Source organism: Mizuhopecten yessoensis, unplaced genomic scaffold, assembly GCF_002113885.1.
Source record: "Mizuhopecten yessoensis strain PY_sf001 unplaced genomic scaffold, ASM211388v2 scaffold11167, whole genome shotgun sequence".
NCBI lineage: Eukaryota > Metazoa > Mollusca > Bivalvia > Pectinida > Pectinidae > Mizuhopecten > Mizuhopecten yessoensis.
This window is the reverse complement of record NW_018408913.1, coordinates 164,944-189,784: the sequence shown is the minus strand read 5'-3', so window position 1 is coordinate 189,784 and position 24,841 is coordinate 164,944. Positions and strand designations below refer to the sequence as shown.

Here is a 24,841-nt window from a genome sequence, read left to right as displayed (position 1 = left end):
CAATGAAGTTCTCTTAACCATGAGTGTTTTCATGTCGATTTAGTTCACGATTCCACTGTAATACTTGTGGCCATCATTGTGAAGAAGCCTAAAGTGCTAATCTTATTCAATTTCTCGCACAGAATTATGCAAATAAGTTCGAAATTACTTCTATTTGGCGATGGAGTTTTGACTTCGGATGGGAATTGATAGATCTGATCCAATGAAAGGTTTTTGAACATGGAGTAGTCTGTAATAAAATGTTCTGACTCTCTTCCCTCTTGTTGATTGGTTTTGTCTATGAAACCACCTGTCACTGGGTTGTTGATAGACAATGAAATATGTAATGGATATAAGCCTTAGAATATCAATGTATAATACTGACTCCTGTGTGCGTCCATACAACTATCATGTCAGTATAAATAGTTAAATAGTGTTGTCTTTCCAAAATTTCACGAGGCATGTCTTGCAATCGTTTGATCAAAATCACTTTACGATTCTTACGTTAAACGTTCATATGCAGATTTAAGAAGTTTTACAATGGATAATACCGGTTAACAGAGGAGACTTAATCAAAATATAAAGCAGTACGTCGTCTTCGTCATCACAGATGCCGGTCAAATTAAAGTCATCATTTCTTTTGAAAGCATATTCGTCCCGTGAAAAAGAAACACTATTTTGGAAGACGGCTGAGATGAGAGAATTAAGACATAGTGTTTCTTTGTGAAGATATATATTGATATTATCCAGAAGCACTTCAATTTAAAAACGTGAACCTCTTCATGTCGTTGATTCCCGAGGTAAGTACTTCAAAAATCTATGAAGACAATCCCAATAAAGTGTAGTCCAGTCAATCTCCGGACTAACTAACTTATAGCAACAGATTTTCTTTTTTTCTCAAAAAATTACACATATATAACAAATGTTTAACAGAAAAAAGCAGAAATCTATATTGGATTTTCCGCCCTTTTTGGGATAAAGAAAATAATGAAAATCACTTATTGACCGAATTTGAAGTATAATAGCTACGTCATGTTTAGCATTGAGTATTATGACTTGAAAGAATCACGTGATCACCTAAGGGATGATATAAATATGATGAAAAAGGTTGCGAGTGAATCTTGTATCGAAAAGTTATTGAACTATCAATATGGTTAAGTATATGATGTAGTATGCTCTGTTGATATTTGCTTTTATTGCGATTTTAAAATCACATGTAGAAAAATATATCAGTTAATCTGAACAGTTTATGTCTCAATGATTGAATATCGTATGGTATCTGAATATATTTTTGATACATAACCAATGTTGTTGTTTTTTCACCGAGTAAAATTAACATTTGAAGCTATTTAAATGTCCAATGGTACGATATGTCCATTTATGTAACTTGAATTTTAAAGACAATAAAAGAAAACACTTATAAAACTATTTTCTGTGTTTGAAATTCTTGGTAGGAATGCCATTCTAGGTCAAATATCTTGAAATAACCATTTCTCGTGCAATTTTGACTAATAGCTAGTCTTTTATTTTCAAGAACAAGAACGTGTATCAATTTTTTGTCTTTTGTCCCATTACAATGTTGTGGTAGACATAACTACCATTACATGACCCTTGGTGTTCAAATTGCAAGATAAAGTTTTCACCATGAGATCTCTCAAAAAATGGCATTTTCAGCGAGTGGTGGATTCACAAAGAAAGAATACAAAATGCTTTTAAATATTTCTTCTACCTGATCTTTTGATTTCTCCACTCTTTACCATTCCTCATACCACATTGAAGGAGTGTCTTCGTTCTCTGTTTCTCTGTGTGAGCTGACTTCTTCAAGAACGTCGTTATAAATATAGGGTTGTAAATTACTTTCGAGCATACTTTATGAAAAGCACAGCATTCCAAAATGAAATATACTGAAGATGAAAAGAGCGAGTTCCTAGTTGACAATATCTCTGAGTTCGGAGGCAAGATTTTCTAGCAGACAGTAGGTATTCCTATGTGAATGAACTGTGCCCTTATTCTTGCCGACTTTTTTTTCATACGAGGCTGATCAGGTCTTGAAACAAAAATCTAATAAACAAGTCCTTCAATTTCACATGCAAATATATCGACGATGTAATACCTATAAATAACAAGAAATGTGTTGACTTTGTCGATTAGGTACTCTCTTGAGCTTGCAATGAAGAACAATACAAACTCTTCTGATCCTCATTTACAAGATGACCAACAGGAATGGCTTACTACCAAGCTGTACGCTAAGTGGGACAATTTCCGGATCATGATCTTTCTCTTTATTGATAGTAACATCCATGTTCCCCACACATCGGTGTTTACATATCGCAGTTGAATAAGTGTTCAGGAATTTGTTCCGAATATCTTGACAGATGTCTGCTGATGGACAAATTTGCAACACAGGGTATCCAAAGATGATGGTTGATGAAGACCATGGAAAAGTGTTAAGGCCACTATCGATATGAAGGTCAATGTTTTTGATTATGCTCTTTAGAGGGACTGATTGTTACGCTGTCACTTATACGCGGTAGCCTACTGGTAGGACGCCGGGCTCGTGGCCATAGGGTTGCGGGTTCGAGTCATGTCACGGCACTGTGCTATATCTTTGAGCAAGATACTCCGCTTGTTTCAGTCTACTCAGCTGTAAATGAGTACGTGGCTGGGCAATACTAGACTTGTTGAATGCTAGCTGTGAGCGCCGAAATGGCAGCACCGGCTGTATGCTCCCAAGGGAGTTGAGACAGATATTGGCTGGTTGCAAATGTCCTATAACCACGGATAATAATTTGTGAACCGCTTTGAAACGACCTACGGACTAGGTTGTGATAAGGTGGCATATAAGAACCTCAAATTATTGGTATCATTATTATCTGGTTTCTGCCATGAGGACGTGATATTACTTCGATTTGATCAAGATTTACATGACATTACATGTCGTCGATGTAGCAGCAGACACCATTCCCTTCCAGGACATCTGGCCCTAGTTGCTCAAATATTGGTTTACTTTAACCAGAGACGTAACGTATATTATACGTCTCTATTCGTCTCAAAACGAAATAAATCTTCAAAAACACACCAATTGTATCTGTCTCGACCCATCCATAGCATTGAATCACATCAGATGATCTTGATTTTGTTATATTTACATTATTTTTCCTAACCGTTGGTTGACTCTAACCAACATTTAAACAACAAGGGCCAGGTCTTATTCTCTTTGTACCCTTTAAATGTCTCATTTTCCCTAGTTTTATAGATTTTAGGTTAGAATTGCGGTTTTCTTGACATATAGTATTTCACTTTTAAAGTTAGTCAAATACCCGATATTCAGTTTTTCGTGCTTTCGAGTAGGGCGAAAAATAGTTTTCCCACGGATGACTTCGATGTTTGGGCCATATTGGGTTGGATGACAAAACTAGTTACCAGTCTATATATATACTGCCAGTGTATAAGACACGTAATATGCAAAAAGACCAACACAATCCAACAGAACAACTTTTAATGCATACTCACAACATTGATAAAACACGTCCTGCACTGTTGTTTACCTTATAGTGTACAAATGCTGTTAGTACTTAACCTAAACAATCAGATAACTTTCAGAAAACAAAAACCGTAATTGGCTTACATAATAGAATCACTGTGTTATAAAGTAATCACATCAATTTTTTTTTTTATCACCGAGATCCCAAAATTATGATAATGCCTGAATACTGATACCTTCAGTCAAACCGTTCGTGATGGGTAGTAAAAACTTGACGTTTTTATAAATATTCTTAATAAAATCAACGCTTAAAAGTTGTTTTTCTTATATAACGCAAACTTGTAGGTGCCAAGCCGACTAGAATTTCTTTATAACAAATATACCTGTAACAACATATAACGAAATGTATACACATTCTCTCTGTCAACATCACAATCAAACTCCAACGTGCCCTCCCCAGATATTCACATAACGCTCATCTTCTTCAATAGAACCCCAGTAGGTACTAGGTGAATCAATGTACAGGTTTTCAGTGACGAATCAAAAAACGATCGGAGGTCCAGAAAATCACAATCACAACATGGTGGCTATCGTGCTTTACGTACAAAAGTTTGACTGATCAAGTTATCAATGTATTTTTATAGATTCATCAGAACAATGTAGTCCGATCCAATTGCTGGATCGATCACATAATAACGAGAGATAGGATTATTTTAGTTCAGCTTAGAACCTCCTTTATGATAAAAGATGCAACTTTCCAGTTACCATGTCAAAACAAATACACTTTCACAGGGCCATTCCCATAAACATCTCATCACAACACAAAATGACAAAAATGTTACGAATCCCCCATACTACATATTCCTTCTACCTGAACTTTTGATATTTTTTAAATTATTTGTTATTCGAATAAATGCTTATTCACTTAAATGGCGATTTCGTGATCTTATTTTAAAAAATATGTCACTCATGATATACTGAGTTATGAATAATTGAAATAAAGATATTTGATAAGAATATATAAATTTAAATTTTACTAACTTTCAAGTAATGCTTTTTGTTATGAATTTTATCTTAATAAATAACTTAATTCTCCTTTTTTGTACATCGTTGTCCCATCGTCTACTTTGCTGTGGTCTAATACTCGCCCTCCAGGAGGTCCTGAAATATCTGCTGGTTTTTGTATTCTGTTCCACTTTTCTTGGCCAGCCTTTTGGGTTCCCCTGATCGCACTTCACCGGTGAATTCCTCTGGCGTCTGTGGAGAGTAATACATTATTATCTCATTGATACTAATAAATCATGCACATCACAAATTATGCTTGTATTCTACTCCGTATGCACAAAGTCTTTAAGTTTAGGTTAGAAAGTGGTCAAAAACGACATTTGTCTTTAAAAATGTTATTGTACATTTTCACCGAGGTTAATTGTGATATTTTTTCTTTTATAGATAAACGTCATTGTACCAAAAAAGTCGGTTAGATTGATGTTAAAGTTGAGATTGACTGGATTAGTAGGCCCTGGTTTACCCAATAACCCCCCCCAGACTCGGTCAATCAAACAACACCAGTAACATGAAGCCAAGTAATTTAGCGGCAAAGTTTTAAAAGAGTAAGAAATCAATAACACACGTTTAGTTCCTGAATTATTTGACAGTACCGAGTCTCAGTGTCGTTGACCTTTTATCTTGTAAACACATACTGGATAAGGTTATTTCCATTTCGTGGGTAAAGTGTCTATGACTCTAAGTGATACCAAATGCATGCTATAGAATGAAATGTGAGCGTACCCTTTTCTTGATCATATGTGGACTCTTTTTAGCGACCCGGGAAATCCTGTCTTCAGTGGATCCGAAATAGGGGTTGTTATCCTCCTGCAATGGTAGTATATATCTTAGCGTCTAGTGTTTGTACATGTAATATGGTTTTCTGAACGGTCAATATGTATTGCGTAAACCTATGTGAAACCGGGGACGGCTGGTATACAACTCGCCCAGATGTTCTCTACAGTGGTTTCACTTCAGTAGAGTGAATTTAGGACTAAATACTTGACAATATCATAGACGGCCATATAGACCTAGCGATGAGGAAAGTCTGTCTACAGTGATTATCTCCCCTGATTTAAACCAAAATGAGACAATTTGAATTCATTGGTAACCATTTCGTACGACAAATCAAACCGACCTATTTCCTATTCTATCCTTTTGCAACTTTTGTACGTTTCTTGTTCTGATTTAGGATATTGAGCATATGAATGGACATAATGGAGAGAAAATGTATTTTAGACATTTTTCCTCTGACGTAACGGATATTACCATGGAATCGGCAAGGTCGATGCTCTGCAGCATGTTGCTGATATCATCTGTGCTTTGTGATTGTGTGTTAATGCGACCCTTGTCATTGGGACAGCTCAGCATGTGTTCCGAGTCACAAGGACAGTCCTGCTGCTTCATCAAGTTCCGGTTGTTATCGGGGGTATTGGCAAATGTTTCCAAGCAGTTGTCGTCGGCTGTAATAGAAGGATCATATGTATGTCTTCCACATCAAGACGTCACATTGAATAGACTGCTTCAGTTGATTAAAAGGGGTCAATGAATAGTATCCGTTAAACAGTGTGTCAATGACACGATATTTCAGTGCGACGGCCTCATGATATTTTGCACATATGCAGTCACCTTCCTAAAAGTGTGTTGTCAGAGAAACAAGTTTTAGTTGTGACAAAATTGGTATATCTTGAGACATAAGGCAATTACTCATAGTTGAGTTATCGTCTCTATCCAGTCGGTACACCATCACGATTATGTTCAGGTTAAATACGACCCCAGCAAGCCTACCTTTATATCCGATGGGGCAAGGGTTAGGGGGATTGCAGTATGCTGGAAGGACCTTGTCTGTCTTCACTTCCTTGGGGTTTTCTTTTCCACCTCCAGTTCCACCTTTTACAAACAAAATGTCAATATTCACAACACAGATTTTAGCGTACTGTAATTCCTTAGACTAGGCTATTTGATATTCCATTATCTTCTTGTGTTGTTCAGTGTATGTTGTATACCAACTTTGTCATTTAACACTGATCAGAGCATCATGCTACTCTAGAGAGCAAATGAAAAGAATTAAAGGACACATGCTTCTTTTACACAAAATAATACCTTGTTGCAAAAAGCATCAGTTCATCTAAATGCCTTTGATCGGAATGACATTTGATTCGTCCGTAATCTGGGGAATCACGGCGATGTGTTCAGTAACATATGTCGTTAAGTTCAGGTGCCTGAACCACCTGACACTATGGTGTATGATCTCTCACAAAGCTATATATATATAGTCTATGACCCTGCCAGACGCTTTAAATGTATACATGTACCTACCTGACATAGATTGATATCCCCATAGAGGACTCTGTTCTAGGTACTCTTGGTCCCTCAGTGCGGCCTCTCCAAGCAGCTCAGGCTCATTGAGTGGGGCATCCCTGTAGGACATGCCCCAGTCTCCAGGGGAGCTCCTGCTTACAAGGTTATCTTCGTAGTAACCGGGGTCAAGGTCGTACAGACCATTTAGCTCGGAGAGAATATCAGAGTACGAAGCGCCATTCACTAAGCCAAGAGCGGCGATCAGTAAGAGAGGAACCATTCCTGTCCAAAGTCAGTATGCAAAAGATTAGATTTAACATGCATTCAAGCAAATTGCGTCTGGTTTTGTATTATTTTATGGTTAAACATTTGCAGGATGTATTGCATAATATTCCTTAGGATAAGCTTAAACTTTGTACAAAATAAAACAATGTATAAGGGGATGCCGTCCTCATACGTCACAGAATAAATAACTACTGCATACAGGATAGTGATATCCACATTCTGGGCAGTGCCTGACAACCCTAACTTGACCTCGTAACCTTTGTGAAATATGACGTTATACCGCAGTTACAGACTTCAGAGACATGACGTTATACCGCAGTCACAGACTTCAGAGGCATGACGTTATACCGTAGTTACAGATAAAAAGTATTGTGTACTACATGTATATAGTATCAATATAGCCGTAATACTTTGATTGACAAACATCTAACGGATATGTGAAATCATACATAAATGCAAGACATAGTTAAATCACAGAAAAGAAAAACATCATTATAAAGAGATGTGACGTCAAACCATCTAAAATATGGTCGACAACACACAATTTTCAGGAATAGACAGATACATATTTGTATGACATTTTGAAGCTTTAGCAAATCTAAGCCAACGTGCTCTACCAGAGAACTTGGTCTAACGATTTGTAAGAGGAGAACTGAAGATTGATGGCAGATATTTGTGTTTTCCGGTTCCGTGTAATTGGTACTAATAACGGGACCGTTTAAGGACATGTAACACAATACTACATCAGTTCGGAGCCGCCCACGCCATTCTGTACTCCGTAATTCTGTCATTGTACGGTAATATCGATCTGCTCCCGCTGTTAAATCGTATGGTCTGTACCTCAATGCAGTCAACATCAATAAACAATGCCCAAGGGGAAATATAGCGGATATTGTAAATGGAGATTACGCCTTAAGTTGGCGTGACCGGTCTATTTTAGAAAATTGTTTCGAGAACAAACAAAAGACTAGATAGATGCTTCGATGTCCAAGAAGCGGGATATGCTTGGATGTCACTGGTTCCTAAAAGCGGATTTCAATCTGGTGATAATGTCATTGGGTGAGAATCATATAATTTTGAGTAAAATAAAAATGTATCTAGGGGCTCATTTGGTAATGCTTCGGTTTATTGACTGTAAGATTAAGTGTTTTAACTACACTAGTCATCTCAAAGCTCTTACATCACAAAAACCTCTCTGATTACACTAGTCATCACAAAGCCCTCTCTGATTACACTAGTCATCACAAAACCCTCTCTGATTACACTAGTCATCACAAAGCCCTCTCTGGTTACACTAGTCATCACAAAACCCTCTCTGACTAAACTAGTCATCACAAAGCCCTCTCTGGCTACACTAGTCATCACAAAACCCTCTCTGATTACACTAGTCATCACAAAACCCTCTCTGGTTACACTAGTCATCTCAATCCCCTCTCTGACGAGTCAAGTCATCTAGAGGACCTCTCTGAATAGACAAACCATGATGCTTTAAACCCTGAAGTATAGCATTATTTTTCATTAGAAAAGTGAAATAATTGTAACTTTTCCTAAAAAGTGTTCCCTTCATTTCCGTAGGAAAGAAAATTGGTAGATATACGACTATTTATAAATTTAAACGTAAGTACATGGTCACGATGGAATTACGTGAATGCCTTGTGATAGCCTACCAACCAGTCACATGACGTTCATCACTTTAACCTTGGAGCTCAATTGCATGATCTGTTTTAGGCTGACTACATTCGCCCACTCTGAATAGACAAACCAGAATGCTCTGATTAACATATTTTTACCCCTGAAGTATAGCAATCGCTTTTGTAAGCAGTGTGGTGAAATAATTGCTACTTTAGTGTAAAATCGTTACCTTGGTTTCCGTAAACGACTATTTATTAATAAATATGTACATGTACATGTACACGATACATTAACGTCAATGACGAAGAAGTCTAAGCCTACCTGTCATATAACGCTCACGAGATAGCCTTACAAAAGGATGTGTGAAACTGGGAGTGGTGTACAATTGATACCGTATATATTTGACAAAATCTGCTCGGTTGACAGACAAACGTTCTGTGCTTCACAGAAAATGCAATTCCTGTGATCTTAGAGAATGGCGTATTGAAAGTTGTGAGAATTTTAAGATTAAAAGGTATTATCAGGTGCCCGATGTTGAACCGAGGATTGTCCATGTTTGTCATATCAGAGTGGTTATTTACAGTATACGACAGTCGATTCTTCGTCGTACCAGCTGGTTTGGCACTAGACCATTATACTTGTCATCTCAGAATTAGAACTATCACCAAATATCCAAAAATGGTCTCTACTCAAGATATGCTCCCTACTTACCTTACCAGTTGTTCCTTCGAATCCCTGTTCGTGTTTGTCTGTCTGCTTCTGTCTGCGGTTCCAATGTTTGGTATAATGGCGCTGATGCTAGTGATCGATCGTCCCTTTGTCGTCATCAGCTCTATAATGTATGCGGGTCGATAACCCCGTGAATACGGTAGTGACGTACGAACCGCTAATTGTTTATCACATGTAAATAAATACATGTTAGTACTCATGTTGTTAAAGGCAACTGGTTCATACATTAGCTTGCATGATATTTTCTATGAAAATAACTGGCCTGGATGCTAGCTCACCTTTTCTGATAACATGATGCTTCTTTTATTCAAAAGACTACAAGTCCAGAAACACTGAACGGATTTTTGCTAATTTCACCAATGATCATCATTGAACCAAACAAAGGAATTCAATGTAGCATGAAGGAAGGACTTATCTAACCCTCCGGGAGACAGAACGGGGCCCAAAAGGGGAAATAGGGGTTATACTACTTTTAAATGAGTGTTGACCTTATTTGGCATTGCGTTCTCATGTACCAAGAAATCAAAATGTTAAAGATGAAGGGTGTACCCCGACCATCTTTCCCGGGAGAGAAGGGCAAAAATAAGAGGAAATATAGCGTATCTTTCATAGACTATTTAAGTTTAGATAAACGGACCAGAACAACGATTAGCGTGGACCATGGACAGGTGATCCAAGTTGGTGTAATGAATTATAAAGGTATGTTTCTTCGGATGAAGGAATTTCAACATAATTTCGCACGGATCATCTCTCGATGAAGGGGCTATAATATCGTATAAAATAAAAGTGTGGTTAGGATCTGTTTGCACAGGGTGCGACTCGATTGGGAAAATTGGGGCAAAACATTTTGGTCATCTTTTCTCAGTTCTCTTTGCCAAATGATAAACTCATAGGCACTTCATTTTCGGGTTGATGACTGCCTTGCTTTGACCTCTATAACTAAATGGTGGCGACTCTTCGACACAATTTCCACCTGGGCGATTTTGATCAATCTGTATGTTCCTCTCTAAGTCCTTACCAAGTGTTGCTACTTTTGATCTGATGATCACTGTATCAGACATATTCAAATCCTTCTCTATTTCCTCCAGGCCAGTGATCACGATTTATATGGATTATATAAGACATATCAATTTGCAGGGTTTATATTTTGCCAATCATTCCACGCCGATTGGTTGACCTCTCCAACCTAAATATATAAAAACAGATTCCTGACGGCTGGTTGTAGTGTGAAATCCACTGCTCTCCTAACTGTCTTTTGTATATTGTCCACAAAACTGCAATCAATGACTTGCTAGTGTCGTATCAGAAAGTATTAGCGATATACACAGATTTACTGGTATGTTCGTGTACTCACAATTTGTTCATTTTATGTTATTGAGGTAAATTCCAGCATCAATGAAACGACGTAAAGAAAGTTATTACCGAATTTCCAGAGACATAAAAACTTAGCATTTGTATTTCATCACTGGCAAGTTGAATTACTGCTACAGTTTTACCCCAATCAAACAGGTCAATGTGATTGGTTTGACCTCATAACAATAAGGGCTTTACTTGGATATCAGATAGATTGTCATTGGTTGAGACTGTGGTAATATCCTCACCAAGTTGAATTGAAGGTTTGTATCTAGAAACACTGAACATGAGCTAGATAATGTGGTAATATGTACTCTCATCAAGTTACATTGAAATTGTATCTTCTTTATTTTGTAAATATACGACCTAGAAAAAAATATCCAATCAGATCGTTCTAATCTCATTTAATATGTGTGATATAGGTACCAGGGAGACATATAATCCATTGAAAGATGCCATATGAAACCCATTGGCTACTGACTTGGAAGCATCATCCTGTCTCATTATTGAAGATGTTTCGTAGAGAAAATGTGTATTCTCTGAAGTTTTGGCTGTTCTACTATAAAACATAATATTTTAAAATCTTATTTACATAATGTATTCATCAAATTCAATGCAATATTTTGGCATTCGGATATAAAAATTGGATTAACATGCAGAATCTGGGCCATGATCCTGAAATAAACCCCAGGGGATGGGCCTGACCCTGGACCAATTGTAATAGCACAAGTGTTTTCATCTCTTGCTGTCTAGCAATTGTTTATTTTTAAAGGGTAGGTATCTCAACTGCTTCTATGTAATGACTCTGGAACCAAGTCACCAGGGGCTTGTTTGGACCAAGGAACAAATCCTATTAGCATAATTGTGTTTATCTTGTCATCTTCAGCAGCAATTGTACATATGGTTAAAGGATGAAAATCTTAACTATTTACATGTAATGACTTGGAACAAGTTCCCAAATATGGGGCAGACCCTGAGGCAAATCCAGATGATTGTGTTCTTTGGCAATGGGGGATTGAGATCTGAACCTATTCGAAGTTATGAACGTGTGTCCAAGTCCAAAGGAGCAGGGCCCGATCCGGATGATTAAACTAGTTGTGTTTATATCTTAATGCCCAGCAAAAAATGTCTACATTACTTTTAAAGTGTTGTTTTTCTGTCCATTTCAAAGATATGATGGAAGAACTAAGTCCCCAAAGGTGGAGCTGGACCCTAGCCAAGTCTTAGTAGCATTTATGTACGTATCTCTTTATGGCTTTTGTGTGGATGTGGTTATAAAGTGGTGATCTCGATTGTTTTAAAGGTAAAGGGTATCAAGACATTGTATTTTATCACCATTTCCATAAGTTTGAAATATAGGGGGCCGCTGGGGCAGAGTGGTTAAGGCCCCTGAGTGTCTACGATCACTAGTCCAGTTGCCAGGTACTGGCTGCAGGTTGGTGGTTTTTCTCTGGGTACTCTAGCTTTCCTCCACCACCAAAACCTGACATGTCCTTAAATTACCATAAAACACAAGCCAAAAATATGAAATATTTCTTCATTCACTTTCTATAGAAATATTCCATATAAATCACATGTTGTGATGCATTTTAAAGAATTATAGCTGTTCAAAGTCGAATATAGTAAAATCGAAAAATATCTTTACACTGCCAATCCGACACTACAACACTGTTGCTCATCAGGAATGAAGAGGAATACCTTGACAAGGGAAGTCACTCTGAGCCAAACAAACTCCTTTTGTTTGCTTCCTTTCTCTACATGTCAAAAAGCAGCTCTGAGTGGAATTTTTCTTCTTTGACAACTGATACTAAACCAACTATAGAATGAGTAGGATTACAAAACCAAAATGTGCCAAAATAACCACACAAAAGTATGCTCCAGATCAAATTCAGATAATACATTGCATCTCTTTATACTTGTATTTAAGTAGGATAAATATACCTGGTACCTGCATTTCTCTTGTTTGCACCCCTTCTCTGCTCCCTATAGGTCCACACCCTCCATTTATACAACATTGACTCCTTTAATTTTGGCCCACAGAAGGATTCTTCAAATACAATTAGGTTAAAATCCTTCATGCATACAGAAGGTGGAGATTTTACAGATTGACCTTTGTTCACCTTTTGGGGCCAACCCCTCTGCCTCCAAAGATGGGGGTGCACACCCTCCATTTATACAACACCGAGTCCTTTTTGTCCACAGCTATTCTGGACTAGTATGTTATGGAGGGACAACAGATGCTGTGCTATTGCATAAACTCACATGTACACGACTCTATGAGCCAGGTAAGTCTAAAAGCAAACATTCTAAAACGGCATTTTTTTTTCTAACTCCTTTCCAGAGGGGCCTGTGTCTTGTGGCTTTGGGAAAATATCAAACACAAAAAGCATGATTTTTGCATTTATTTACAGCAAGTCATCTAGGGGATCGGGCCTTTATAGGGCCCCAAATTCACCCTAAAAGTCAGTCAGTCATGAACCTTCATGCACATGTTTTCTGTATTGCTGATGTTTCTGAATTTGAGACACTGTATTATGTTGTACTCTTCAGTATTTAATGCATGGTTTGGCAAATGCAAGGGAAACAACTCTGATCAGCTTACACAAAGCAGCAAGGTTTCAGTAACAGTGGGTCATCAGAGGTGACGAGCAGGCTATGAATCAACATACCAGTGTGTGTCACTGGCATATACCAACACTGGTGTTTCAGGTCAGTTCATAACCAACAGGAAACCATGTAAATAAATGTATTGCTGTTTAGTCATATTGAACAGTACACTAACTGTGTTACTTACTTTGAGATTTGACTTCAATATGTATTATGTTGCTTGCTGTGTTTTTTTGAACATTTTGAAATACTTATCCAAAAAATGGAAACAATCCACAGAATCATATTTCATTTTATTTGAAAATTTGAAGTAATGTCATAACTGTTCAATTTTAGTGTTTTTTTTGGATAAAAACCCCCCCACTACAATTCACTATATAAGCAGAAAATGTATATCTATCTATGAAAGGGTACTCTTATATCGACCAAATCTCCTGAAATTACAAAAAACTTTGTATATTTTCTGTATAGTGAGCAAAATGATGACGATCTTTTTCTTAAATTTCTTCAGCAGAACATCTGTGAAAATGTTTTAGAAGATTAGTTATTGCTAATCCCAAGTAACAAATTTAATGCAACACAAACAATTAAAAATCAAATGTATACTGCTTCATCCAGTTAATAAGGTACATTTAAAATTTTTATTACTTCTCATCAGATGTACGTCTCTATAAATGTAATGTTGGAAGATGAAATATGTGAACTTCAGAATCTGCTGATGTCTGTAATACACTTTGCATTTTCACTGTTTCTCCTTAGAGACACTTTCTGTGCTGACATGGCCCATGTTACTTGTCTTCTTACTGACAGTTACATGAAACAGTATGTGGATATTACACTTCCATACCTAATTGTTATCTCTCATCAAGATGTGTCTTGTACTGGTGTACCCTTGGTGATGTTGGATTTATCATTTCTGTCTAGAATGGACGTTGGTACATTTGGTTTGGATTTCAAACTTTTTAAATTTGTCAGATCTGTTTGTTCTTTCACTTCTTCCAACTTTCTCTGGTCTCGCTCCTCTTGAATAGTTGTTGATTTAAAAGGTACATTTATTTGTCTAAAGTTTGATTCATACATGTATCCAAAGAATCCTATGGTAGCTGTGACGGGGAACAACAAATACGGAGCATATGTCCGTGCTAAAGCTGCTACCACTGGCCACATGGTCCCCTCCTGAGTGAATTAACCGCAATTGAGCTCTGTTTTCTTATCGTCTTCTATGACCAGTTACACCTGTCAAGGACAAAACAAAATGTTATTCTTTAAACTTGACAGTAAATGTATTCCAAATACATAATAATAGCAAGTGTACTATGACTTTTGAGGCTGGTATGCTGACCGTCTGCCTCTCCACACCTAGGTAAGAGAAATAAAGCTTTGCATGACCTAGCTATAGGTATATAACTAAACTTTAAATAATTATGTCAATTCGTAGAATTCAGTTGGGTTGCAAAAGAGATTGACATGTTATAAGTCGGGTGAACTGTTTTTATGAAGACATCAGCCTAATTCCTTTATTATTGACTATGTTTGTAACAGGAAAGAGAATAGTGTGCTTCCACCGGGGATCGAACCCGCCATCTCCAGGTTCCTAGTCAGACGCTCTACCACTGAGCTAAAGGGAAATTCCCTCTAGCTCGAAACTAGAAGGCGACCTTAATCCTATGTACAATTGAACCCAGGTTGGCACACGACTCCCCTTTTTTAAATGTGTTCACCCTCAAACACCACAACCCAGGTTCTAACTTCCTGTCATTACAGGAAGGGCCGCGGACACCATTTGTAACAGGGAAGAGAATAGTGCTTCCACCGGGGATCGAACCCGCTATCTCCAGGTTCCTAGTCGGACGCTCTACCACCGAGCTAAAGGGAAATTCCCTCTAGCTCGAAGGCGACCTTAATCCTATGTACAATTGAACCCTGGCACATGTTACCTTAATTGTTTATGTACCTAATTAATGTACAAGTTCAATATATTTAATTTACATATGAATATTCCGATTTAATCATTTTTAAGAATAGTTTTTGAATATGACTTACCAGGGGGTTGAAATTAATGGTGAATAACTATTGTATCTTTTAAGGGGCTTGTTTCGTCACAACCTGACCTACGACTGACGTAAGAATGTGGTCGGACGTTTCGGTACAAAAACCGATTTCGGACTATCCGAAATTCCATTCGATATTTCATAACATTTCGGCCCTCGGATTAATTTCAAACTTTGTATTTTGTTTGCTTTTAGTGTCCTGAGTGTTGCTGTTTCATATCTTAGAATTTTTCAGCTTACAAAAAATGAACCTAAGCGTCTTCTTTCTATGTAACGAAACGTCCGGATAGCCGGCCTAATCTGACGTCTGATTTGACTTAACACGATCTATGTAACACTGGAAATTTGGCAAAATATTTTGAATTGAATTACTTTGTATGTCACAAAGGGTACCTCCATGTCAGAGTTTATGAGACAGCAAAATGACAGACCGAAGTTCTTACCGGTGTTGCGTCGTCCGCTTGTCAACATCAAGGGCACAGAAGGCACGTGTTTTGTAGGCCCTGAATACAAAGCCTCAGTTTCGAATTATTGTAATGTGTTCATTCAAAACAACTTCAATATTTTACATCAATTTCTCTAAACACTTTCACTGCAAAGATTTATTTCCGTTTATCAGATATATGTATGCAACGGCTTCTTTTCTTGTTTTTGTTAATAAGAATAAAAGATAGCTTTACATGTTCTAAAGGTGAAGGCTGTCAGGTGAGAGGTCAACGGAGAGTTCAAGTGTGTGGCAGCTGACGTGATTCGATGTGTCTGCTATCGTTTATTGATCTGTTTCAGCATGGAGTTAGTTTGTCCAAACGTTCATGGAAATATTGAACAATTATGATGAGAGATTTAGGGGTAGCTTCCCCAGGAGACGGAATTAACGGCAGTCCATCTCGACATTCATCCTCGCGACAAGGTTCGAGTGATCGGTTGTACCCATCACTTTTTCCGTCAGATGATGAAGATGACATGTACTACTCAAAAGACAGTGACAGTGCTAGTGGAGCATCTGTTACAAGTGAAGCACGCTCAACTCCCCCACTCGTCAATCGCAGACGACACCTTTATCCCCAAAATGAGTTTGTAAATCACCTGAGACCCGAGGAGGTTCGGTGGTTCTACAAACAAGTAGGGGATAAGGAATGGAGATCTTTTATTGGGTACGATTCCTTGAGAATAGAATGTAGATTTCGTGCCATGCAGAACATAACGGAAGAAGAAAAGACAATGTTTGAGAAAGATATCATAACTGTCAGAGGCGGTCTATATGAAGTCGACGTGGATATGAAAAAGTGCACCCCAATTTATTGGTCAGGTATGTATACCAGGTACATTGTATATAACCCACACCAGACATATATCTGTCAAAATATCTAAGTCTGGTGTCAGGGCCAGATTAAACTCTGGTTAATCACGCATCATATGTTTTATTTGTTTTCTTTATATGAAACTAGATTGACATCAAGATATTCAAGACTTCAGATACAGAGAATCCTACTGTTAAAGAGTGCGACAATACGATTTTGTATATGGAAAAGGCAATACATGTATATGTATTTTATGTACATGTACTTATAAAACATGAGGTATACATGTCAGTAATTAGCAGAAGAAAAATACAACAGGTTTATTAGGCAGGGATTTGAACCCTGGACCTCCAAATTCTAGACATATGCTCTAACCAAATAAGCTACATGTATAGCTGGTCAATGATAGTCACCTGGTCTAGTCCTGATATGTGTGTGTGTCTAATATTAAAGCAAATATGATATATGTCCTTGTGTGTCCAGAATCTGCGGTTCCAGTATAACAAAATGTATATTTTTAATCACTACCTACGATTTTAATGATGTAGAAAATGATAAATAAGATAAAACCCATAAAGGGCCTTTCAGTCTATCATATAAAACGATTAAAAAAAGTATGAAATAGACTCATCACATCTACATAGTTAAACAGAAGAATTTGATATTAAATAGCTGTTTATGAAGACCAACATTTTCAGTCTAAGCTACCCTTGTCAGTCTTGTACCTACTAAATAAAAACAGTTCTATTCATGCAATGCTTGATTAAATGCAATGCAAAGTAAAGTACCTGGGTAACAGGGATTCTCACAATGAAACACAATGCACCATGCTCAGTAATCAGTATAAACAGTCAAGCATAGTATGAGACTGTAAGGTTTTAGTCTGACTGCAAAAAGGGATTTCCAAATTAAGTAAATTCCATGTCACTCCCAGTTTAACTGCACGAAGATAACAAGTCATCACATGCTAACACTCCTGCCTGAGATATAACCTAGTAGTACATATTATAGTATAATAATCAGGTGTTACTAGTGACTCTTCACCTTGTTATTTATACATTATCATTGTTATTTGTGGATGGGCTTGCACTACAGTTAAAACTTTGTGATCAATCTAGTGCAGAAGAATGAAAATATTCAATGACTGACAAATCATTGTGTAAAAATCTTCTTTGCAAATCCTTTGAGAGATACTATAGACAATCAGTGGTTCAGTCTGATAAAATCTAAACTAAATTAAGTTTTTAAGAAAAAATGACTTCTAACTAAAAAATATAATAAACAAACTGTTACCCGGACGACTGTTCTGTCAGTTACTTGTCATTACAAGTACGTATAAGACTCAACTTCTTACTGATCTATGTATGGTATTCAATCATTTAGGGCTTTCTCTAGGCCATTTTAGGCCAAAGATAATGGAAAATGTTTTTATTATCTTATTATTTCCCAAAATATCTTACCCACCCACCCCTGTAAAAAAACAACAATAACATTTCTTCTGTAATTCTCGGCATGTATTCAGATGACTGAAATGAAATAACCTTTCATAAATAAGGGTGCTTTAGTCTTTAAAACTATACTTTGGAAAAAAACCACACAACATCTTTCCCAATTCTGGAAGCCACAGGCCCCATTCCCAGATCAGTTAGTAAAAGCCCTGATGTTGAAGGTGAACAGTATCTCATATTTGATGAGTCAAAACTAGACTCAACTTATATTTTATGAGGTAACTCCTAGGAATACTTCATATATGATATGAAATTGACTGGGTCCAGAGTCAGGAGTTTTTGTACATATTAACATGTTTGTATGCTTTGTTGACAGAAAAGTAGTGAGTTATATAGTTTATTTTGATACATGTACACTATAGTTTCTTTTCAATTCTCATCAACCATGCAGTTTGTTGAATTTCTGTTTTCTGTCCCAGGGTTAGGAATACAATTTGCTAAATAACACTTGACAGGTTAAACTAATTTTTAGATATACATTACATGTTTGTTTGTAATGTAAAAATTCATACATACCGGTAATCAATTGTTCGGGGTGATGCATAATAAAAGCCAGGATTAATAAGTAAAACTGATCTAAGAGTTGATTGTTTTTTCTCATCAAAATAAAATAAAAATAGTGCCAAATTCCATTGGGTTGCATGTCGATCCAAAATACCCACTGTATGATTTGACTACATACCATTTCATTTACTAGCAGTAGGTACATATGTATATATAGACGCATACAAATGTATGTATGTGAGGTACTTCGTGATGAATAATTTAATTCTCATTACGTAAGAAAAGCGATTTGAAAAAATGTTATTATGGTAATACAAAGGAGTGGGTTCGAGGTATAGATTATTGGTTGTCTGGATCTATATATATATATCATCACAGTATAGCATAGTCAACCTGATTCTTTAGTAACTGGTCCTGGATACCGGTTACTTTATAATATCCATGGAGACATCATATTTGTTTAATTAACCGTACTTGCATTGCCTGCAGCTATGTTTCCCATGCACATTGGCACGTTTATAAAATGTTGGTATTCCCAATGAACAATATTATTTTTTCATTTCAGTGATATACAGTCCTTTATTTCTGTTGGAGTAAATGTTGATTTTGCACTGATCACAAATTCTGTCATAGTCGAAAGTGCAAAGACGACACTTAAAAAGAATTTATAAGACACAACATAAGTTAGTAGATATATATATGTATTGATAAAAAAAAATTGTTAGTAATTAATCCACTAAAATAATAAGATCTCTTTATGTGTTTACTATTGATAAGTGAAGGGTCTTTAAATGATTAATTTATAATTACTAACTGGACCTGATAACAACCTCTCTTTTTTATCTGGACTTATCCATTAAATTGGAATGGAAAAATATCAAATTAAATTTGTCACATATCATGCATTGTTATTAATTATTGTAATATTATCTGAATGCAACAAAATACTAGTGTCTAGTAGTGATGAGCAGACTGCTGGTAATTCTGTGTGAGCAGACTCCTGTTCACTCTAGGTCTGTGTCAGGTTGATTTGTTAATCTCTCTATATACTAGATGTCTAGTAGTGATGAACAGACTCATGGTCATTCTGTGTGAACAGACTCCTGGTCACTCTAGGTCTGTGTCAGTTTGATTTGTTAATATCTCTATATTCTAGTGTCTAGTAGTGATGAGCAGACTCCTGGTCATTCGGTGTGAGCAGACTCCTGGTCACTCTAGGTCTGTGTCAGGTTGATTTGTTAAACTCTCTATATATAGTGTCTAGAAGTGATGAGCAGACTCCTGGTCACTCTAGGTCTGTGTCAGGGTGATTTGTTAATTTCTCTATATATACTAGTGTCTAGTAGTGATGAGCAGACTCCTGGTCACTCGAGGTCTGTGTCAGGTTGATTTGTTAATCTCTCTATATACTAGATGTCTAGTAGTGATGAGCATACTCATGGTCATTCTGTGTGAACAGACTCCTGGTCACTCTAGGTCTGTGTCAGGTTGATTCGTTAATCTCTCTATATACTAGTGTCTAGTAGGGATGAGCAGACTCCTGGTCACTCTAGGTCTGTGTCAGTTTGATTTGTTAATTTCTCTATATTCTAGTGTCTAGTAGTGATGAGCAGACTCCTGGTCACCCTAGGTCTGTGTCAGGTTGATTTGTTAATCTCTCCTAGTGTCTAGTAGTGATGAGCAGACTCCTGGTCACTCTAGGTCTGTGTCAAGTTAGTTAATCTCTATATACTAGATGTCTACCATGTATAGTCTGTTGGGTAGCTGGATACACAATCCCCAGCTGGGGTTTATTGGACATAATTGAGCTGCCGTGGTGTTGTGTGCTCACCATTTATAACCTTCACATTGATTTTACTGTAGCTGATATAACCGTGTGTCTGGATATCCTCATGATCACTTGCTTACATTTCTTCACTATGAAAGAAAACAAACTACACTGTAAAATTAATTCAATATGTATACAGGTGTTGAATAACGTTCAATACAATTAATGTTACCATGATCCAGCATTGTGGAAAGCTTGTCTCACAGATGCACCTCAAAACTAGCTAAGCATAAGCATTGTCTCACTGGGTTACAAAGTTAGGATGAAAGGCATTAAATGACAGTGCAATTCCAATTTACATACCCAAGTAGCATGTAACCATCATGTATTTCTCCTAAGTGTTAATTTTCAAGGTAGTATATATAGCACTCTTTTATATGATAAAAAGAAGGGCAAATAATCTTAGTCTCAATTAACACCTGGTACAGGTATGGTTAATATACATATTGGCATACATAATAGAACTACCACATGTAAGGTGTTGTAAGAATTATATACCATATCCTCATCAGTGAAAAAATTCACCAGATTATGATCAATTTAGTCTGGTCATGGATAACCATGTAAGATCAGACCAGTACAAATGATAGATCAGACCAATTATAACTTATGTATGCATTAGACCATACAAACGAATGTAAGGCTAGACCATGTTTACCAATGTAAGGCCAGACCATGTTAACCAATGTAAGGCCAGACAATGTTTACCAATGTAAGGCCAGACAATGTTTACCATTGTAAGGCCCGACCATGTTTACCAATGTAAGGCTAGACCATGTTTACCAATGTAAGGCTAGACCATGTTTACCAATGTAAGGCCAGACCATGTTAACCAATGTAAGGCCAGACAATGTTTACCATTGTTAGGCCAGACCATGTTTACCAATGTAAGGCTAGACCATGTTAACCAATGTAAGGCCAGACAATGTTTACCAATGTAAGGCCAGACAATGTTTACCATTGTAAGGCCCGACCATGTTTACCAATGTAAGGCTAGACCATGTTTACCAATGTAAGGCTAGACCATGTTTACCAATGTAAGGCTAGACCATGTTTACCAATGTAAGGCCAGACCATGTTTACCAATGTAAGGCAGACTATGTTTACCAATGTAAGGCAGACTATGTTTACCAATGTAAGGCCAGACCATGTTTACCAATGTAAGGCTAAACAATGTTTATCAATATAAGGCCAGACATTGTTTACCAATGTAAGGCCAGACCATGTTTACCAATGTAAGGCTAGACAATGTTTACCAATATAAGGTCAGACCATGCATGTTTACCAATGTATGGCCAGACCATATTTACCAATGTAAGGCTAGACCATGTTTACCAATATAAAGTCAGACCATGTTTATTAATATAAGGTCAGACCATGTTTACCAATGTAAGGCCAGACCATATTTACCAATGTAAGGCCAGACCATATTTACCAATGTAAGACTAGACCATGTTTACCAATATAAGGTCAGACCATGCATGTTTACCAATGTAAGTCTAGACCTTGTTTACCAATGTAAGGCCAGACCATATTTACCAATGTAAGACTAGACCATGTTTACCAATGTAAGGCTAGACCATGTAAGCAATGTAAGGTCAGACCTTACATGTATATGCCATTGTGTAAGTTCAGACCAAATACTTGTACACTATTGCAGGACAAACCACATATATACCAGAACCATTTCACTGGTTTATAAACACCAAAGCTATGTATGTTCAATATGTTCTAAATGTAGTTGTAGATACATTATGTCATCTGATTATATTATGAATGGTGTTATCTCATGATGTGGAGTGGTCACAGGGAAGTAATGACTAAATATACGCGTTTGTTGAAGGAGAAACCAATCCAGCCTGTATTAGTATCAGTGTCTAATCTATCAACGTGTAAGGTCAACTGATGCATAGATAATATAGAAATGATTGAACGGTCATTAGGCTAGCTTATAGATTTAGTTCTGACTAAGCCTCACGGCCTCCAGTTATCAGTGGAGATGATCACCAGCTGCCCCTTTTTAATGCTGAACTGCCCAGGGCCAACTCAGGATCAATACCACAGTATAGGGCAGCGTATGGCGATGTTCATTACATATCTGTCGCAGTGACGTGTGAAAATTATTAAAATATTGAAATGAATATCCTTGACAATGCCTTGACTATAGTGCATGTGATGGGCAATCAGTTCAAAATCATAATCGATAATCAGTTTGTAATTGGATGTAGTAACCCAATCGATGATCGATTGTATAATTGGTTTATAGTTTTATGGGACTGAACGCCAAAATAAAATGAGAGCATCACTATTACATCAATAGACAGAGTTCACTATACCTAAGGATTCGTTCTTTTATGATTAATGCCTATCAAGCAACTTCTTTGTATTTTTATCAAGTCATATAGTATAAATCATAAGAATATATGACTTTCAAAGCATACTTTACATGGAAGACATTTAAATACTTTGATTTCAATGATGCACCAATTATATTTATTATGGAATTTGTAATCGACAATCAGAATTGGAAAGTGTAAGCCGATTGATTTTTTATTATAAGCGATCATCAGCCCATCACTACTTGACTATTATAAAATATGAATAGGTTTTACAAATGTGTACGCCAATTGCAAAATCTTAGAATGTGTTTATAATGCAGCTGAGTTTAGATTTATCGTAAATAAAAAGAATATGCACTTTATCTCTTTTATAAAATTTATTTCCAAGACAACGAAGGCATTTGATTTTAATTGTCGAAGTGGTTTCAGTTGGTACATGATACATCCATAAACAGTTTTACCAAATGCGGGGTCAGCCATTATTGCAGCAACAAGGTCAATTCAATGGTGAACCATCCAGGATTTTTGTCAAAGATTGAATTTGATGTTGTGGTTTGATTGGTCCCTGATTACTCATAACAGTGTAGCGAAACAGGACTGGGTCGATCGTTGGCGACCAGTAACTAGATAGCTCAATTGGTAGAGCGTCTGTTTAGAGTTTGGAGGGTCCTTGGTTCGAACCCCGGTCTGGCAATGCATATTTCCTCTTCTGTTACAACAGAATGAGGTAAAGATCCAAACACTTTCTGACTGGAGAATATTTACATGTTATACTCCTTGGTGATATATGCTTTTATAATATTCAAAGATGGTAGGATTTTTCAAGCCAAAACATTGGAAAAGTTCAAATGTCCATTGTCTAGCCATTTCAGGGATAACCAGGATAACTTCTGGGGTTATATAGTATGGAGAAAACACTGTGCAGTTTGGATAAATCTGCTGTGTATCTCGGATGTTGTTTTTGTACAGTACAACCTGTGTTAACTGGACATTATCATAATATTTTGATAGTTTATAATACAGGGTCTGTAACAGAGTTTATACAGGGTCTGTAACAGAGTAAATACAGCGTCTGTAACAGAGTTTATACAGTGTCTGTATACAGAGTTTATACAGCGTCTGTATACAGAGTTTATACAGCGTCTGTATACAGAGTTTATACAGGGTCTGTAACAGAGTTTATAAAGGGTCTGTATACAGAGTTTATACAGACCCTATATAAACTCTGTTACAGACCCTATATAAACTCTGTTATAGACCCTGTATAAACTCTGTTACAGACCCTATATAAACTCTGTTACAGACCCTGTATAAACTCTTTTACAGACCCTGTATAAACTCTGTTACAGACGCTGTATAAACTCTGTATAGGGTCTATAGTTTATACATGGTCTATATACAGAGATTATACAGGGTCATTATATACAGAGTTTATACAGGGTCTATATACAGAGTTTATACAGGGAATCTAACAGAGTTTATACAGGGAATCTAACAGAGTTTATACAGGGTATCTAACAGAGTTTATTCAGGATCTATATACAGAGTTTTTACTGGGTCTGTATACAGAGTTTATACAGGGTCTGTATACAGAGTTTATACAGGGTCTGTAACAGAGTTTATTCAGGGTCTATATACAGAGTTTTTACAGGGTCTGTATACAGAGTTTATACAGGGTCTGTATACAGAGTTTATACAGAGTCTATAACAGAGTTTATACAGGGTCTGTAACAGAGGTTATACAGGGTCTGTATACAGAGTTTATACAGGGTCTATATACAGAGTTTATACAGGGTCTGTTACAGAGGTTATACAGGGTCTGTATACAGAGTTTATACCGGGTCTATATACAGAGTTTATACAGGGTCTATATACAGAGTTTATACAGGGTCTGTA

The 24,841-nt window shown here is 36.8% G+C and overlaps 2 protein-coding genes and 1 long non-coding RNA gene across 8 annotated transcripts in view; 1 reads left to right on the top strand and 2 right to left on the bottom strand.

The window, feature by feature from the left end:
- Positions 1 to 3,464: 3,464 nt before the first annotated feature.
- Positions 3,465 to 9,550, bottom strand: LOC110467240. 3 transcript variants are annotated; one of them, XM_021524272.1, is made up of 6 exons: positions 9,437 to 9,550; positions 6,827 to 7,090; positions 6,296 to 6,397; positions 5,777 to 5,970; positions 5,252 to 5,335; positions 3,465 to 4,720 (listed from the first exon to the last, which is right to left on the bottom strand). In XM_021524272.1, exons 2-6 carry the CDS (start codon positions 7,086 to 7,088, stop codon positions 4,601 to 4,603), a joined length of 762 nt encoding a protein of 253 aa, XP_021379947.1. In that variant the 5' UTR covers positions 7,089 to 7,090; positions 9,437 to 9,550; the 3' UTR covers positions 3,465 to 4,600. The 3 variants fall into 3 exon arrangements, with proteins under 3 accessions (XP_021379947.1, XP_021379948.1, XP_021379949.1); XM_021524273.1 differs by having other exon boundaries at positions 9,442 to 9,550; XM_021524274.1 differs by lacking the exon at positions 5,252 to 5,335.
- A 4,491-nt stretch (positions 9,551 to 14,041) lies between these two features.
- LOC110467241 lies at positions 14,042 to 15,976 on the bottom strand. Its single transcript, XR_002464833.1, has 2 exons — positions 15,909 to 15,976; positions 14,042 to 14,650 (listed from the first exon to the last, which is right to left on the bottom strand). It is a non-coding gene; the product is annotated as an uncharacterized LOC110467241 (long non-coding RNA).
- A 195-nt stretch (positions 15,977 to 16,171) lies between these two features.
- The window catches only part of LOC110467238 (phospholipase DDHD1-like), a 42,107-nt gene continuing 33,437 nt past the window's right edge, over positions 16,172 to 24,841 (top strand). For all 4 annotated transcript variants that reach the window (XR_002464832.1, XM_021524268.1, XM_021524267.1 and 1 more), the window contains exon 1: positions 16,172 to 16,774. Coding sequence is in view for 3 of the 4 variants with exons in the window: in XM_021524268.1 (XP_021379943.1) it covers positions 16,297 to 16,774 (478 nt within the window). In the remaining variant the exon portion in view is untranslated. The remainder of the gene's footprint in view (positions 16,775 to 24,841) is intronic.